Below are 18,172 nucleotides of genomic sequence, written 5' to 3'. Positions count from 1 at the left end.
CCCACGCCTTCCTAGATTGTTACCTTCTATCCGGTGCTCCAATTCTCAAGCTTTCCTCCTCCACTCTCAGTCTCACCATTTTATATCACTGACTCTGCTCCCTCATCTGGCACAACACACGCCCAAGACTTGAGTCACCGGCTCTCTTCCTAGTAGGTAGCCCCTAAACCCTTTTGTGAAGTACTGTGTAGTTTCCATGGCCTATTTTCCCCAACTCAACCTGAGAGACGGAGGGACAAAGAAACCGGGCTTGAGAATCTTTTCAGATCTCCTGTTGTTGCAAAGCCAGTAGCCAATCACATGCGCAAAACTCAGTAACGTCATCGGCTGCTGAGCAGAGTCCGGAACTGCTCCTTGTCCCGGGCCTGGAGTCCGGCAGAAGAACTTCGCCAATTGTCCCAGCGCGCCCGCTCCAGAGGCAGCGGAGGAGGGGGGTGGGAGAGGAAAGGACGAGAAGGGGGCGATGGGACCGAGGAGGATGGGTAGGGGAGGTGGGGAGGGTACGGAGTAGCAGGGGTGTGAGACTAAAAAGATAAGTGGGACGTGGTCTTAGGGTCCACGAGAAGAAAGGGGCCGAGGACGAGAGTTGCAGAATCAAAGGGAAAGAAGGGTGAGGGAGAGGAGAGAGTGGGGGAGGGAGGGAAGGGAGTACCGGGGAAGGGAGAGGGTGTTAGAAAGAGTCCTAGCCTCGGGATAGGGCTCTAAGATAGCTTCAGAGGTTCACTGGCCTTCAAGGAGACGCCTCCCCTCTCCACTGTTCCTCAGACATCCTCCAGGAGGTTTGAGAAATGACTCTGTTCCTGAACAGGAGAAGCGCTAATGCCCAAATGGGGAGGGGGAGTAAAGCAGTGAAAAAAAAAAAAAAAAAGAGTATCTGTAACAGGTAGAAGTAGGCAAGAAAGCGAACAAGGAAAGTGTTGGTGAAGAGAGGCAAGAAAGATGAGAATGGGAGAAGGAAAGGCGGCCAGGAAGAGGACAAGGGCTCTCAGATCCAACAGAGAGTCCCCCTGGGTGCCCTCACCCTGCTGCCTTCTGTGGACATCAAGAATGGAGGCAACCGGAAGTTGGTGAGTGTTTCACGGTATTTTGCAGGTCGTCTGTTTGTGGGCGCCTCCACACACAGTGGGAAGGCAAACTGGTTGTGCTAAAGCTTGGAATGGTGGAGGGACAGGGAGAAGCCAGAGAGGGGTCAGTGCCCCACACCACAGTATTGGTACCTAGTGCGAAAGTAAGCACTAAATAGACCTTTGCTCAAATGGATAAAATAGCCACCTCCTACGCTGGCATAGGGCTTTCAGTTTGCAGAGTGGATTTTCAATCATGAATTCATTTCATGTCAAAACAACCTTGAGGGAGAGGCAGCCAGATAGAATCACTTTTTAGAGATGAGGTTTAGAGAGGTTCAGTGACTTACCTAAGGCACACAAGTAACACCCTCTCAAGGATCCTCTTTCTCCTGCTGGTGGTGCACTCAAAGCTTTTTCAACAGCTTCTGTTTCTTATAGCATTTCAGTCCACTGTATTGCAATTTACTTGTTTAGTTACCAGCCTCCTCCTCTAAACTCCGAGTTGGTGAAGAGAAGGAGCCTTCCCTTATTCATCTTTGTATTTTCAGAACTTAGCCCATAGTGGGCTCTCAGTACATTTATTTGGCTCTGGTAATTCATTCAGTCACGACTGGCACTTTGCTGTGTCCATTCTTACTCAGGCAGAACATGTCTTCTGTCCAGATAGCATAGGTTTAGTCTTCATTCTCTTGCTCCTTATTTCATTTGTGCTGTTTTCTGCCTTCTCCTCAGTTGCTTTTCTCCTTGCTTATATTCCTTTCATCCCTCCCCTCCTTCCGCATTTTGCTGGCATTTTTTTTTTTTCTGAATAGGATGAATAAGTGAAATGATGATGTTGATCATTCAAACTAAACTGAATTGTTTAGATGAGGGGTCTGATAACTAAACAAATAATCTCTAGTAAATGGTATATTGGGGATATGCTTGATATACAGTATTGTCTCTGTAGGTTTACAAGGAACTCACTCTGGTTTGTTGTGTTTTAAGAAACTGATTAAGAAGTAGCTGGGTTTTTTTTTCCTCCTGGGGGTGATACTTTACCTTGTAATTCTCCAAAGTACTTATGATCTCATGTCTCCTCTTGAGAACTGTCTGTTAATATGCCTGAAAGTTTTCTTGCTGTTTTTATAAAATCGTATACCTGTAATGATAAATTCCGAAGAGCCACTCCCCTGGGTGCAGATGAGTGATTATAATGTTATTCACAGAAACATGGATAAATGGCAGAAATTATAACCTGGAATGGAATGTGAAAGACTTGTTCTTTGGATTTAGAGCTTGCCAATTGTTGGTGACATCAGCATAAATTCCCTCAATGGATTCAGACTCGAAAGGAAAACTTAAGAGTGCTCTGAAAAGGTGGCATGCACTTTGAAGTGGAAATAATGACAGTTCTGCTCAGGCAGGGTCATTGGAAGGAAATGCAGACTTTGAGTCCACAAGACCGTTAGTAAGGGGAGGCCCAGGTTAGTCACATTGAAAAACAGATAAAGAGAGCTCCAGTCATATGGGTCATATTGTTTCCCTGCTTAGAAACCCTCACTGACTTCCCATTGTCTGCAGATGATATCCAGATTTGTTAGCCTGGCTTATAAAATCCTGCACGGTCTGATGCCAATATGCCTTTCAGCTTTGTCTTTTCTTTACTTCACTCACCCCATATCCCAGAAATATGACGCTATTTGGAATTCTTTCTATAAACCCTTTCCTTTCCTGCATACATTCCCTTTCCCACAGTCACTCTGTTGATAATACTCTTCACCCATCTTCACACATCTAAGCCCTAAAAAGCCTACTTTCTGTGGCACTTCCTTCAAGAAGGCTCCCCTGATTCCCTGATTGCCTCAGATGGAAATAATTTCTGATTTTTTTTGAGTCACAACACTTTATCTACTTTTCTTAAATTATGTGTCACTCTTTACTTTGTACTGCAAGTTTCGCTTTCTTCCTAAAGTTTAACGATTCTGCAGGTAGGGTTGATATCTGATTTGTCTCTGTATCTGGTACTGGCCCTAATACAGCATACTGCACTTAGAAGGTGCTTAATGAGTATTTATTTAATAAATGAATCAAAGATGCTAAACATCTTCAACTGTGAGAACTAGGTTCAAAATCTGCCAGTGAAGAGGAAATAGCAAACCAAAAAGGCTAGGAAGAAATGGGCCAAGGAAGAGGGTAGATCATCCAGAAGCTGAAGCTCTATAAGTTTACAAGATGGGTGGAAATCTCTATTTATTGATTACCTTCTGTGTGTCATGATCCAAGTGAGGTGCTCTATATTCATTATTCCAGAATAACCCTTTAATAGGTATTATTATGCACATGCTAAGGATGAGTTAACTAAGACTCAGAGACTAAGACTCAGAAAAGTTAAGTAACTTATCCACATGATGCATCCAATAAGTGTTGGGATAAACTTAGATCTCTCTGACCACAAAGCCCAGACTTTCTGCATATCTTCAGTACACTGCCTCCCTTTGCAGGAGCATGTGCTTCATGTGTGTGTGGGGGGGTGGGGGGTGGGGGAGGGCAGAGGTTATAGGTGGAAAGATTCCTTCTTGCACTGCTGGCCTGGGGGTGCTCACCTAAACAAAATTCACAATGCTTACCTGCAATACGATAAAAATAACAGTGTAGCGAGTTGGAAATGGGTGCTTGTGGTGGTGGTGTGATTTGTATCCACTGAATTGCATTTTTAATTGGATTTCTTGGTGTGTCTTCATCTATATCTTTGGGGGCTCACCCCAAAGGCCTTATAATTTGGGATGATTCTTCAGTTAACCAAGCAATAGACATGTCTGGTTAAAACTAACAGAATGCCCTCACATTTTCATAGCACTCTAGCACCTAGGCTACGAACTAAGATTGTCTTCTTATTTGCTCTCAGTTGTGTGGAGGGTTTCTTAATTCTTGGTCTATTTACTCATGGGTTCCAGTAGCTTTAAGACTCCCAGCATTTTAAAGGACAAAGTAGCCCTTTCACCCACTGATTTCCTTCTGATTAATTGTTCATATTAAGAGTAGCAGAGGTGGGAACCAGGGACTTACTAATGTGCCTTTTAAAGCATACATTGACACCTCTGATTTCATTTTTCATCCATAGTACAGGACCTCACACATAGTAAGTGCTCAATATTTATTGGATAAATAAATGAGTAACTCAAATGAATAAAAATGTATTATGTTTCCAATTTAAGTGATGCTAGTAAGGAAGTTTGTATGTCAGTATAACCCCTTATTGCTTGGTTTATGTATCTTCCCTGTCCTGTCTGTTTCTGGAATCTACATTGCATGGGCCTTAGGGCCATGTACAGGGTCACGGGTGCACATTTGGGATGGTGGGACAAGGGGACAGAGCTCCCCTGCATAACTGCTGCTGGCCTTGCCAGTGCTTGGGTCCAGAACTCCACTTCCCAAATTATAGAGAACACCAACTCCCCGAGTAGGAGTTGATGGTGATGGTGATGATGATGATGATGATGATTCAGCATTTCTCTAACTCCAGAGTTAAAAATACTCTTCATTCCAGCCTACTTGTTATTCCTCACGACTACCATGACAGGTGGGTGGAGGAGTGTTATCTCCAAGGGAAAAACACATTGGGGGCTGTGGCCCAGAATGCTGAAGGGACCCACTTTTAGAATGGTTTACCCACCCCCATCACTGGGCTCCCTGACCAGGTGATCTCACTCTGATTCTTCCCTAATACTAGCTATGCAGTGAATTCTTATATGTATTTCGATCACACACTGAAGAGAATGGCCATGAAATCAGAATTAGAACTCAGCGCCTTAATCTTTTCTTTATGCGCAGAGCCACATTTTTCTTTAGCAGTGGACGTCTGCTCCTGCATTTGGAGGAAAGTGGACCAGTCTCATCTGAGGCCTGATTTAATAGATAACTCCAAGATTTGGGAGGGGAGTTACTTTGACCTGAGTAACTTTAGAGCACAACACCCTGATCACAAAGGACTCTCTTTAAACTTAATTTTCTACATTTGCTCTTAGGTTGCCAGGAATTATGCTACTTCTGCAGAAGTTACTGTGTACTTTCCTAGTCTAAGACACTGAGGACAGGAGTGTCAAAATATTCTCTCACTTGCTGCTCTACGTTCCTTTCTAACTTTGTCCTCCCCAAGCTCCCAATTCGCTTCCATTCCCAATGTTATAGTGTGGTCAGACAAAAGGAAGCTGGGGCCATAGAGGTAAATAAGAGTTATTCTGTCATGGGGCCTTGTCTGTCTTTTCAGGTGTACTTCCTTCCCTTCCTGTTGCTCTTCAGGGCAGGCCCCTGTCCCCTCACAGGCAGTAGGATCCCCTAAAGGATCTCCTTGCTCAGCTCAGATATGCTCCGGCTCACATCCACTTCAGAGCCTCACAGCTCAGTCACGCTTCAGCTGCCTGCCTCCCTGATCTAGGCCTTCTCTCCAGCTCGCTGGCGCCTCCACCCTTTCTGTCTTGAGCTGCTGAGACCTTGCTCCTTTGTGTTCCCTCCCTCCATTATTTCTGTTGCTGTCTGGTTTTCCCTCCTGGAGTCTTGTTTATCTACTTTCTCTCTGGCTCCCAACAGCCTCTTGGGCCCGAAGTCACTACTCTCTGGGTGTAGCTTTACTCTCCCAGGAGGTGTACCCGATATAAGTGAAACTGGAAGGTGAATAGGGTGGGGAAGAGAACCTTCCCTGTAAGAAGTTCCTACTATACTGATTAGCCTCATAGCTTGGTAAAGTGTGGCCAAGAGGTACAGATTTATAGAACCAGGGATCCTATTCTGTTAGATGATCCAAGAGATTTAGGTTTGGAAAGGATGGATCTGGGTTCAAACAGGTTTATTATTGCATGAAGGCAGATACCTTTTGGTTCCATCCTAAGCAGTTGTTGAAAATGAAAGGCTTTTGTTTCCTGGGTTTGGAATGGTGTGGGGCTTAGCTTTTCTAGGCTGAATGAAGAGGAGGGAATCTTTAGGGTACTTGGCTAGTTGGCTAGCTTGCCTATGGTGGGCGTGAGGGTGGGGTTAAAACAAAAAGCACATCTTGATGTTAAACCTCTTTTCACTGAAAAAAATTTAAAAAAACAGTTATTCCAAATGTTTTCCGATATCCAAATGTTAAAAATGTATACAAGTTTAAGATGCCGTGAGTAACTATATTTGCTAAAACCCTGCAGTCAATTTGCATGTTCTAGTCATTTTCTACTGACCCCTAATGGCCAGAGGTGGTTATTCCTAAGATCTTTTTGAGTCTTCTAGACAGAGGATGGAACTGATGTCCTTTCTGACTCCCTATTACCAAGGTTCAGTAATTCCTTGCCTTCTCTTTCTGCACCTCATTCTTCCTAAAATGTTTCCCCATCTATGATTCTTAGAAGCATAGACTTTTAGAGTTGATAAGAATCTTAAGTAGCATCTAGTACAAACTCCCCATTTAAAAGATGAAGAACCAAGGCTCAGAGAGCCTTAGAAACTTAAGCATGGTCACACAGGCAGCTAGTGGGAGCTGTGGTTATAACCCCAGTCTTCTGTTCTCATTGCCATTTGATAGCAGTCCTGTGAACTAGCTAATTCGGAAGTTAAGTTGCCATTTAGTGTGATTTTACTTCCAGTGACATCCACTCTTCCTGCTTCCCATCTCCCTGTGCATTGTAGTGTGGAACCCCAGGACCCTAGATCTCAAGGGAAGTAACTCTACTAAATGCCGGGCAGGTTAGAGGAGTTGGGGTGAGATGAGGAAGGAGTCCCTGAAGGTGCGAGGAATGGCATCATCACAAATGTCAGGGTCTTCATGGCAGATCCCGGTTCTCACAAAAGAGGAGGCCATGGGGCAGAAGCCACTTCCATGCCCTTTAGGAGTTAAAAGAGTGATGAGGAGGACAGGCCATGTGTACGTGTGCATGTTAGCATCTGTGTGGTGGAGAGCTGGAGGATGCTAACCTGTTTGTGATGTGGGAGACAGAGACTAGAAGAGAGAAGAACGCAGAGGAGCTTTTCCTATTCTTGAGCTAGTGAGAGAAAAAATCTGGAGGCAGAAGTGGGCTTGCAGTAGGCTGAGGTGGAGGGGCTCTCGGAGACTTAGTTAAGATTCTGAGGAGCAGAGACTGGGAAGTGGGTGGCAGAGAAGGAGGTGGGGACAGCTGTTGCTTTGATTTGCTATTGAGTCAGTGTTCTCGGTGCATTAGCACTGGGAGGGAGCCCTGGGCTGGACCCCAACAAAAACAAGCCCCTCTGGAGCCAATACTGTGTTGTAGTAAGAACTGAAGTTGGGAGACAGAAAGGAAGGGGATCTAATCCCAAAAGAGCCCCTTCCTCGCCTTAGCGCCTACCTTCTAGGACTGGGCTCTGTGCTCCAGACAAGTGTCTAGTGTTCTGTACTAAGAGGCTGGGGGGAGGTGATGAGACACAGCAGAACGGATGGCTCAGTAAGGGCTGCTGGGAGCATGGGTTCTGTGCAGGGCTTTGACTTTCATCAGTTATTTCTCAAGCAAGTCCCTAAGGTAGGGCATGAAATCACTCCAGTTGAAGACAGCCTTGAGCCATTTTAGAAGTGTCCTTTTACCCCTATCTCCTCATTCCCTTCCCACCATGCTCACACACTTAGAAATCACAACAGGTATACAGACCTGGAGTCTGTATTCTAATGCAATAGAGAGTCAGGAGTCTAGACTTTGAACTTTCAGATGTCCCTTGAACCAAGTGCAGGCACTTTTATACCCTTTCCCTAAATGTATCTAGCTGCTTTCACACGTATGTAATAGAACTGGGGAAAAAAAAATCACCCCATCTTAGGAAAGTACTTAGGAAAGGATACATAACAGAGTCAGCATGGAGTAAATGAAAGCATAATTCAGTTTAACTTGTTGGAAAATATGTTTAGCTATGAGAAAATAGGGACTGGGAATGGGAGGGAAAGCCCAGGGACCCTGGGGAGAAGTAAAGAACAGATTCCCTGAGGAATCTCCAACCAGGTGCCAAAGGCTTGCTCCTAACCCTCCAGAGCCTCGATACCTGTTTGAGTGCATGGATGCATTCCCTTCTCAACAAGCTCTATCTTATTCTTTGCTCTTTAATGTGGCACTTTAGATATTTCAGGCTGATGGCTTGGTGTGGTGGGATAACAATGCTGTGAAAAAGTTTAATTTGTTAGAAGTCAGGCAAGAAAGCATTCATCTCGGCTGGCTTTCATTTTACTGACTTGTTTCTCTTCACTGGGTCATCAGAATCAGGGTGTGGATGACAGGTTCAGGGCAGTGATCAGGAGAACCACATGGCGAAAACGGTCTGCTCTACACACCCACACTACTCTGGGCTCCCCTCTTCTGCCAATCCTAGCTGAGATGTAGTCTCTGCCCTTCACTCTTCTCACCTAAAAATGTATTTTTCAGCAGGTTGTTGTTCAATTAGCTTTACTTTGGGCCTTCCTGGGAATTTAACCCTTCTGTGAGATAGACACATTCTTCCAAGTCTGCAGACCTCACAGTTCCCAATATGGCAAATAATTCTGTTCTGACCCAAAGAGCTCCTCTCCTTAAATCTTCTTGAGAGTCTCTTCTTCAATGTGGATATACATTCGATTTTATTCCCCAAGATGCACATATATTCCAACCTGGTGACTCTCTTTTTCTCCTTCAGTATGTGTCCCTCACTACACACATGACAACTACAATTTTCACTATTTGTATCTCTGTTTTCATTTTTTTTTTGGTCATAAACATAGCATTTTCTTATGACCCAGATACAGAGCCCTTTTCACAAGCCCGTTATTAATCAAAACCCTTAATGTCCAGCAAACCATATGGTTTAAACTCAGAGACTCTCCCCAAAGCAGAATTCAGGCTCTCTCTCCTGCTCAAACTCCCCAGGAGAGGGCCAGAATCCTTTTCTCCCCAGGGCTGAGGCTCAGTCCATCTGTCACTGACACTGGACTCTAGGGCTTGGAAACCAGAAGAGAGTTGGCATTAAGCAGCAGTTGAGGATAAATGAGAATGTGTGAGGCCCATGGGCTTAGTGATGGTGGTTTTTATATTTGTTTGAGATTATAGGATGGAGATTGGAGGAGGGAATATATAATATGTGTTTGGAAATATCTCATCCTTAAGAACTAGAGTAAGAACGAGTAAGAACAAGTGAGTATAACTGTCTCACTGTTAAGTTTGCATTTGCTGAGGGACAAATGATTAAGAGCAGATGGTAAAGCGGGCCCCTCATTTTATGATAATGAGAGAACTTGACTCTAGGCTCTTCAAAGACTGACCTAGGCTAGGCTAAGCCTTAAGTTACTTGTCATCGATGTATTTATTAGAGGTTTGCTGGGTTTCCAAGGAGTATCGGGTATTTAAGTCAGAGACTCAATAAACCAGTTCACTTTCTGGAGCTTTTTACTCTGTCTGAGGCTTTGGCTGGAATTCTAGAATCCAAATTGGAAGCAAAGAGCCAGGTCCCAGAAGAAAAATGAACACAAGAAATAAGGATCTGCATATTCCCAATGAAATCTGCTATTGGAAGTATAGTTCTCCATTCTATTTTGGTAACACCTGGGATTATATGAAGGAAATGGAGAGCTAAGTAATGGCTAGCTTAGAGATGAATGGCTGAAATATCAGCCTTCATTTCTTTTTCTTTTTTTCCTAGGGTGAGGTGATGCATCTGACCTTTCTGACCCTGAACTGGAAGTAAATGAGCCAAAGGTGCTTATAATTAGCAATCAATACACAATTGGTGTAGGTCTAGCTGGGGTAAGGAAAAATAAATCCTTAGAGAAAACAACATTTTAGTTCTTTATATTATTTAGCTTTCTTATTCTCCTGGAGATGTCCAGGAGAAAGATGGAGAGAGATGAGAGGGCTAAAGGATCCCAGAGGTAAGAGCTCACGTAGAAGAATGATACACATATTGAAAAAAATGTTGGAGTCTCTGCATTAGAATCCTTTCAGAAACATGTCTGCTCTTTAAGAGAACGGGGTCTCAGGGAGATGAGTAGATGGGAGAAACTCCAGCTGTTACCATAACCCTAATTCTGTCTTCTTGAAGGCTCGCTCATGGAGATAAATCACTTCCATTACCTGTCCTTGAGGAATGAAGTTTCTCCTTGTATCAAATAAGGAAATGGAAGAGGGATCCTGGAAATTAATTCTGGAAACCTGTTTCCCCAGCCTCACTCTGGTGTAGGTCATTCATAAGTGTTCACTATTATATGAACTATTATGCAAAATTGACATGGGGAAATCAGCATTTAGGGGAAGAGAAGCTTGTGTAGCTTTGATGTGATGGGAGGAACAGGCTGTCTAGTCTCAGACTGGCAGGGGCTGAGCATTCTCATTGGGATCATTGGCAGATACCCCAAAAGAGTAGCAGAGTCCAGTTTAAAGATCCATCTCCTGAGATCTGGCCAAGGACTTGGACTCTGGGATAGGGTGGTTATATTTAAGGCCATGTAGTCTGTACTAGATGGTTATAATGATGAGGGACATGAGTCAGGGATTTGATATTTATCTTCTATGCCTCTCATATATTGAATTCCTCTATTATCTATTCTGATAACCTATCCTATACGTTGTCTTTACGTTTACTGCTAAGGCTGAGGGGACAGGAACAATGGGTACCATGACAGGACAATTAGAGTTGGTTGTCAGGCTCAGAGTGGTGTTAAGAGGTACATGCTCATAAACTGAGTAGGACTCATTTTGCACTCCACATTTATAGTGTATATGTGGTTATAGTATATAAGCAATGCTGTCTCAATCTAAACCACGACTATTTGTAGTTCTGTTTTAAATCTATGAGTCGATATATGGCAAAACATTCAGTTCTTTTGAGGCCATTTGAGGTCACTCTATGTCCTAGTCTCCTGAACACTGCAAACCACACTTCTTTTCAACCTCAGTATTATTTGCTTTTTCTGTCCCCTTCCTACAGGGGATTAGGTGGTTATGAAGACTCTCCAGATCTATATCTACAGGTCTTGTGTACCTCTTTCTGGTGGAGCAGGTCAGGGATCATAACCAGGATCATGTGTGTGCTTGTGGTAGGGGGAGGGAAATTCCAGCCCTGTTCTGAGGGCTGCAGTGTAGAGAGTAAAGAGATTAGGAGCTTGGATGGGGAGCAGGACCACGGAGAGCAGCAAGAAGAGCCTGGAGCATCCCTATCAGGGTCTAGCACCATGGAGAGCTCAAAGCACCTGTGGTTTGTTCCACAAAGAACAGGGCAACCAGGATCATAGGTTAAGGCAGCCAGCTCTCAAACAAACCAAACAAACCAGACATCAGGGCTTCTGCTAGGATCACACCACACACACCACTTGCTCTCAAAGGCCTCCTGAAGTACTCTGTTTGAACCTGCCACACATACAACCAAGAGATTGTGCTAAAAAGTGAGGACTGCCACCAGACTGAGTTTGTCAACATAAGCCTCAGTAATTATGAAAATTACATTAGTATCAGTGGCGGTGGAAGAGGTTTTGACTTGCTACAACCAATTATGAATGAAATTAATAGTATCTTTCAGCGTGGGAAAAAGAGCACCACAAAGCCTGCGTCCCCTCAGAGACACACGAGGCATGAGGAAACCAAAATGTGTATTACAGTCAGATAGGGTATGAGATGTATCAGAGTCCGAGTGCTCTAAGACACCCCAAATTGCTGTGAATAGTCCAGTCTTGATCATACACAGAAAAATGGAATGGGTTATGACTCTTAAAAAGGGTATTGTCCTCAGGACTTAGAGGCCTCTGTGTTAGTTGGGAAATTTGGCCACTCTCTTTAGACTTAGGGGAATTTCAGTAAAGGGACAGATAGTTCTCTCTTTCAGTACTTGTTGCTTCTGTGAAGAATATATAGCTTTAATGAGCTTATATTTTGTAAAAAATCTCAGCAGCTTCATGTGTTCAAGACTTTTGACAACTTGACTTCTCAGTGCTAGAATGGATGGATCTCCTTGTTATAACAGGATTGGATTGGGTTTTTACTTGGGTTATAAAACCTCTGAGCATCAGCTGGTTCTGACCTTGTAAAGAATCATCTCTGCTGCTGATCCTAGAGGAAGAAGCAGATCTTTGGCCCCAGAGACTTGTTCTTCTCTATTTTACAATTACGTGGAGTGTTTGTTCTTAATTTGACTGAGTTCTTAGAGACCCTGAATCTTTTTCTGACGGCTTGCTTTTCTGGTGGTTTGTTTCTCTCTATTTCTTATAAGCATTCCCATGAGGATGGCTATTCTCGGAATTCATGGATGGACCTCTAGGACATGACCTTATCCAGGAAACAAAATGTTCCAGTACGTGGACCTATAGCCAATGATTAAACAGGAAATATTAACTTTTAGCATGAAAAATGAAAGAAGATATAATTAACAAAATTATCTAATACCCTGGCTTTTTCATTCAGTAGTCAGTAAGGAGCTCGTCCAGTCCACAGCTTGCTTTCGTGGAGAACCTGGAGCCTAGATTACCACCCTTCAGTGAAATTCCATTACTGAGAAATAGATGACAAAAAAGGGATTGTTGGGCTGGTTCTATTGGAGTAGGAAACAACAAAGAATGTGACTAGCCACAGCCCCAGGGGTTTTATTATTTCTCTGACGAGAACTGTGAGGATCTTTTCCTAGGTTATTTTTTTGTGACCTAAGGACAAGCAGCTTTTGATTCTATTGTATATATTATTTGGACTGCAAGAAAGTAGTAGTAATAACAAGGGGTACCAAAATCAGATCTAAGGATTTTCAAAGCAATAGCACAACTACTTAGTCTGCTGTTTCAAAGTGACCAGAGCACCAAAAAGATGCCATCTGTGGAATTTTATGGCTGCAGAACTATGAGTCATTCTTCAAGTGAATAGTGAATGTCTCCAACAAGGCCCTCTTGAAATTAGATTTGGCCCTCCTTTTCTCCTCAGTTGGAAGGAGAGAGAGAGAGAGAGAGAGAGAGAGAGAGAGAGAGAAGACACCTAAGGGTAGTGAGCTGTCTCATTTACTGTCAGTCTAGGGCAGAGGATTTCAAACTGTATGTGGCAGAACCTCTATCTATGCCTTAAGGATTAGGGGGAGTGTAGGGGAAGACAAGAAGAAGGGTGAGAGGGCTCCAGGTCTTACTTATCTGTTTCAATAAGAGTAATTCTCCTTGGATCTGTTTTATTTATTTGATAAAGGAATTTCACATCTTTAAAGATAAAAGTGAGAAAACCACTGTACTAAAAGAAACTACTAAAACCAACAGTGCTGCCTAGCCCTAGGGAGAGCTTAGGACAGAATCTTCGGTGTAACTGCTGGATAGGCCGCTGATATGCCACAGCTTGGACCCCACATCAGACAGACTGTATGATATCAGTGTCTCTCTGATGGTTTCAACTTCTTTGTGCCAGAAAATGCACATGTCTGCAGGGAGAGCATCTCCTTCCCAGGGGTTCCCAGCTGCAACTGGGAAGAGAACAGGTACAGAAACAGAACAGCTACAGCTGCAAGGAACAGAAACTGGATGGAGTAGGTCTGCCAAGCAGATCTGTGGGCAGCTCTAGAGTGAATGCCTGCTGGACTTCTCTGGCACACTGGGCATGATCTCTGCACTGGGCACCTGGCCAGGGGGCTGCAGAATGGATGGCAGTGGACAGAAGGTCATTGGGAAGGGAAAGATATTCATGTGTGAGGCAGTGCAGTCCAAAGTTAAACTGCTATATCCTGGTATAAAGCAAAGTGAGGCTGCCCACCTGTCTGTCTCTGCACTAGATCAACTCACAGAGTGCTGTAAATAACTTGAAAAGGAAGAATCCAAGGAAGTCTGGTTACAATGTTGAATGTTGAGCTGCTCACCAGAAAGACAACCACAGAATACATTAAGTTCACAGGCCTTGTATTCCCCAAAGCTGGAACTGCCAACTTCTACCAATACTAGTGGAGAAACGTGAGAAGGAAGGGGCAGGTGGCAAACTGAATATCTAAGCCATCCCTGAGTTTCCAGCCACAGCACTCATGGCCAGGTTCAGATAACAGTTGTTTGCCCTTCTCCAACCTCTCAATCCCTGTTCAGCCTTATGAAACCTAAAAAAAAAAAAAAAAAAAAAATGTATGCTGTACTTCAGGGAGCTGTATACCCCAGCAGCATATTAAGTTTGTTTTCCTCATTCTAAATGGAAATAGCCACTCTTGCCATACACCCTTGACCACTCCAGCATCCGTGTATTAGGATATCTTGTCCTTAAACTTTCACACCACATCTCTTCTTGTTTTGGTCAAATGTTACCAGGTAAGCTATATACTGCCTAGCTCCCTGCCCAGGGGCCTCAGGCCAAGTCAGGGGTACTAGACACACCTTCTTCATGATCCTGGGCAGAATGGCCTTAGGATCACCACCCATGAGCATTAAATCTATGCACCTACCTCCCCCATCAGAGTGGGTCTTTTTTGATCCTGAAGCTAAGAAGTAGAATTAATTTAGATAGAAGATCACATGTGGTTGTGCCTCTTGTACATCAGTACATCCTGAGACATTACAACCAGACATATGTCCACTGTCTGCACAGATGATGCTCTACAAGGAAAATGATGCTTGATTTGACTCTGTCTTGGGAACAGATCTCCCTCCCCACCCCCAAATTCTCAACCCCTCCTCCGGACATTCTCCATTCAAAATTTACTGCCTTCCACTCTTCCTTCAAGCCACTGCTCTGATATAGATATATATATATATATATGGATAAAGCATTTCTCTTCCTCTAAACATTAAAGCCTGAGTAGGGGCTGGAGCCCAAATTGAAGACCAAGAAAGAATAGTGCAGTTGGTGAAGAAAGACTTGGCTAGGGTATGGATTTTCTCTCTTCTCCAATGTTTACATCCTAGGATTGAGCTCACAGCTTTCTGGGATGACTTCATTCTGTTTAGGTCTCAGCCTGGCCCCATCAGTTCCCACTGCTGAACAGGGGCAGTTTGGGTCATGCTTGTCTCTTTTAAACCCAGCTACCAGGATGGGAAGGCCAGGGGCTGCAGCTGAAAGTCAAGGCTTAGTAGAGACTCCTTATTGTGGTACATACACCCAGCAGCCTCTCCTTGCCTTGCACTTAGCCTGCCCTCCCTCAGGACTCTCTTCACCTCCTCAGTGAGTAGGGTCATCAGTACAGTCCTCTGGGGAAGGGGGATTCCACACAGGGGAGAGGAGGGGCCGCTGTCTCTATGGTGACTTGGACAGGAACTCCCCTGGGGAGTGTTAATGGGTACAGAGTAGAAGGACTCAGCCAGCCAGCTGTAGGTAGGGGATCCCCAGTGTCCTCATACCAGCAGAAACTCCTTTATCATGATGGAGACAGGGCTGGGGGAGCAGGTCAGGCGAGATGGAGCAATTATTCCTCCAGCACCCTGGCTCTTCCCCTGTTTCCTTCAGATGAAATTCTCTACATCATCATCCCCAGTTTCAACCCCTCCCCTCTCCACCCCCGCCCCGCCCTGTGCCCATCCCTTCTGGCCACTGGGTCCATCACCCAGGAGCCGCCTCCCCTTTCTCCTCCCCTGCGGTTCTTTCTGTTTTTCCTTGGCATCTGGCCGGGCATAGCCACCACCCTCCCCTTCACTGTCCCCACATCCCTTGGCTCTGCAGAGGTCCCGGTCCCTCTTCCCCTCCCCCAGCCCAGCCTGCCTCAGATAGGGGCGGAGGAGACCGAAGGATGCATTCCTTTAGTCCCTTCACAGCCTGCCCTCCCTCCTCCAGGGATCTGAGGCTCAAAGCTGTGGCTCCCTTCCTGGTCTCCCTACAAACTGCCCCCTGCCACCCCATTAATCGTCAGCAGCCTTTAAGAAAGCTGAGGTGCCCCGACAGAGCTGACCTACATAGCCCGGTCCAGGGCAGGAGGGGGCCCCAAGTCCCCTCACCCCTGGCCCCGCCTCCTCCCCCCCCACTCTCTTCCTTCATCTTTCTACCGTGACAAACCCAAGAAGGTTTGAGTTCCTGACTGAAGCAAAGGGGGCTAGGCAAGACACCCCACCCCAAATTTGGAAAATAAATCCTTAGCCCAGGAAAGCATTGGGTTTTCTATGCATCCTCCTCCCCAAATATCTTCATCCTTCCCTTTGCCCAGCCTCTCCCCACTGCCCCCCCCCCCCCACCTCCTCCGCTCTCGTCTGGGTTTCTTTTACCAGCTTCTGCCACCGCTAGGGATGTTGCCATCCCAGGGCCCTCTCTGCCCAGTGTTGTTGTTTTGCTCCAAGGAGAAGCCCCCCACTTCCTTGCCCACGCCCCCCTCAAGAGCCTCACCCAGGCTCCCTTCCCTGCCCACTCGGAGCTCCGCCGCGGGTGGTGGGGACGGGCTGGGGAGCAGAAATGTTTGCATACAGCAGTTTGGGGGATTGCACTGGCTACCCAACCCCTCCAGACATACATACACAAACACCCGACACACGCCCTGACTGAAACAGCGACAAATCTCACTCCGCCCCCAACACACACTGACACAGACATACACACAGATACTGACACAGAAACGCAGAACTAGACACCAACACAGACGCGCACACCCAGACACACACACGGACATCAACACATCCATACCCCGGGATGCTTATAACAGACCCAAACCCCGACTGCACACGCAGACACACTCGACGGTGTACAAGGAGGGGGCATACCCGGCACACCCCACGATCCACAGAGACACGGACGCTCAGAGACAGACACGGGTATCAGCAGCGGTTGGCGACTTTAACCCCCGCTTCCAAACAAAGCCAACAGGCTCCCTCCGCCCCCGCAGCCGGTCGGAACCCCCGCCCCGGTCCCACCCCACCTCCCCTGGCGCCGCCCCCTCCCTCACTCACCGTCCTGGGAGAGGTTGGCCCCGCCGGGCGCCCAGCAGCTGGCGAAAAGCAGGAGCAGGGGCAGGGCGGAAGGGGCCCCCATCGCGCTTCCCGGCCGGCTCCCTGGCTGGGCGCTGGCGAGCCTGGGTCCCCAGGGGCTGGGGCTGGGGAGGGGGGTAGACGACGACACTGACCGAAAGGGCGCCCCCGAGCCGCTTCGGAGCCCGGGGCCGAGGCGGGGACCGGGAGGGAGCCGGCGCTGCTGCAGTCGCTGGGATTAAATAGGGCGCTCGGAGCAAACCATTCGGTTGGAGGTGGAGGGGGGGTGACGGGGGCTGGGCTGGTCGCGGGGGGGACAGGTTGCCGCATTCCCCACGCCCCCCCCGCCTCACGCACCCCCTGCGCGCAGTCGTGGTGCCTTCCACCTTCTCCCTCGGGAGCTCCACCAGCCCGGCTCGGGCGTGGAGCAGAGGGAGAGAGCTGGCTCAGCAGTGGGACCTGGTGCCCACCCCTCTTAGGCTCGGAGTGGAGGGAGGGAGGGATCGGGCAGGGCCCTGGGCCAACTGGCGGGATCGGCCACTGCCTGCCTGGGCAAGGGCGTGCCCAGTAGCCCGAGATCCTCCAGCCCCACCCTCCCTCCTTTGGCAACCCGGGATCCCCAGGAGCCCTGGGGTTCCCCTATCAACAGTATGCCCAGGGACATCTCTTCCATGGGTAACCAGTTACCCAGGTCATTCTCCAAAGCACTAACATGCCCAGTTCCTCTGACCAAATGAGCCCCTAGTTATATGCCCAGTAACAATTTGTAGCCCCAGGCAACTTCCTTTGAAAGGCATCTTCCAGCAAGCCCCCAGGCCATGGGAATCAACACTTCCCTCAATCCCTCCTCAAAGAAATTACTCCCCATCTAAAAACAGTGACTTCCCTTCAGACTCTGCCCAACCAAGCTGCCTACAAAGCAACTCAGTGGTTTCCCCCCTTAATCCTTCCTATTCCCCCACTTTACTCCCAGCCCTTACCCCCAATATTTTTCTTCTTAATATTTCAAAGGAGTTTGTCCTTCCTTCTCAAATTTTAGTGAGTAAGATTCCTGGGTGAATGATCCGATCTACAGACCCTCAGGAAGCTGCCCACTTAAGGGCCAGTGCATCTGTGGCTAATGCAATTCTTGCCCCTGAGGCCACATATAAGATGAATGAGAGAGGCAGGGTGTCTGTACTTGCTCTTGGCTCATGAGTCCCAAGCCCCTGGGGTTTGCTTTTTTGTGAGTGATTGAAGTTCTCTGAAAGAGTCTTGGTACATCTCCGAAAGAGATCCTTCTGAGTCAGTTTTGCTCAAACTTAGCTTTTGG

At 46.5% G+C, this 18,172-nt stretch overlaps 1 protein-coding gene across 2 annotated transcripts in view; it reads right to left on the bottom strand.

Moving 5' to 3' along the window:
- The window catches only part of CADM3 (cell adhesion molecule 3), a 31,437-nt gene extending 14,367 nt beyond the window's left edge, over positions 1 to 17,070 (bottom strand). For both annotated transcript variants that reach the window (XM_060090791.1, XM_060090792.1), the window contains exon 1: positions 16,843 to 17,070. In XM_060090791.1, the coding sequence (XP_059946774.1) occupies positions 16,843 to 16,924 (82 nt within the window). In that variant the 5' untranslated portion in view covers positions 16,925 to 17,070. The remainder of the gene's footprint in view (positions 1 to 16,842) is intronic.
- Positions 17,071 to 18,172: the final 1,102 nt, after the last annotated feature.

The sequence above is a fragment of the Mesoplodon densirostris genome, chromosome 2 (genome assembly GCF_025265405.1).
Source record: "Mesoplodon densirostris isolate mMesDen1 chromosome 2, mMesDen1 primary haplotype, whole genome shotgun sequence".
Classification (NCBI taxonomy): domain Eukaryota; kingdom Metazoa; phylum Chordata; class Mammalia; order Artiodactyla; family Ziphiidae; genus Mesoplodon; species Mesoplodon densirostris.
This window is presented reverse-complemented; position numbering and strand designations above follow the sequence as displayed.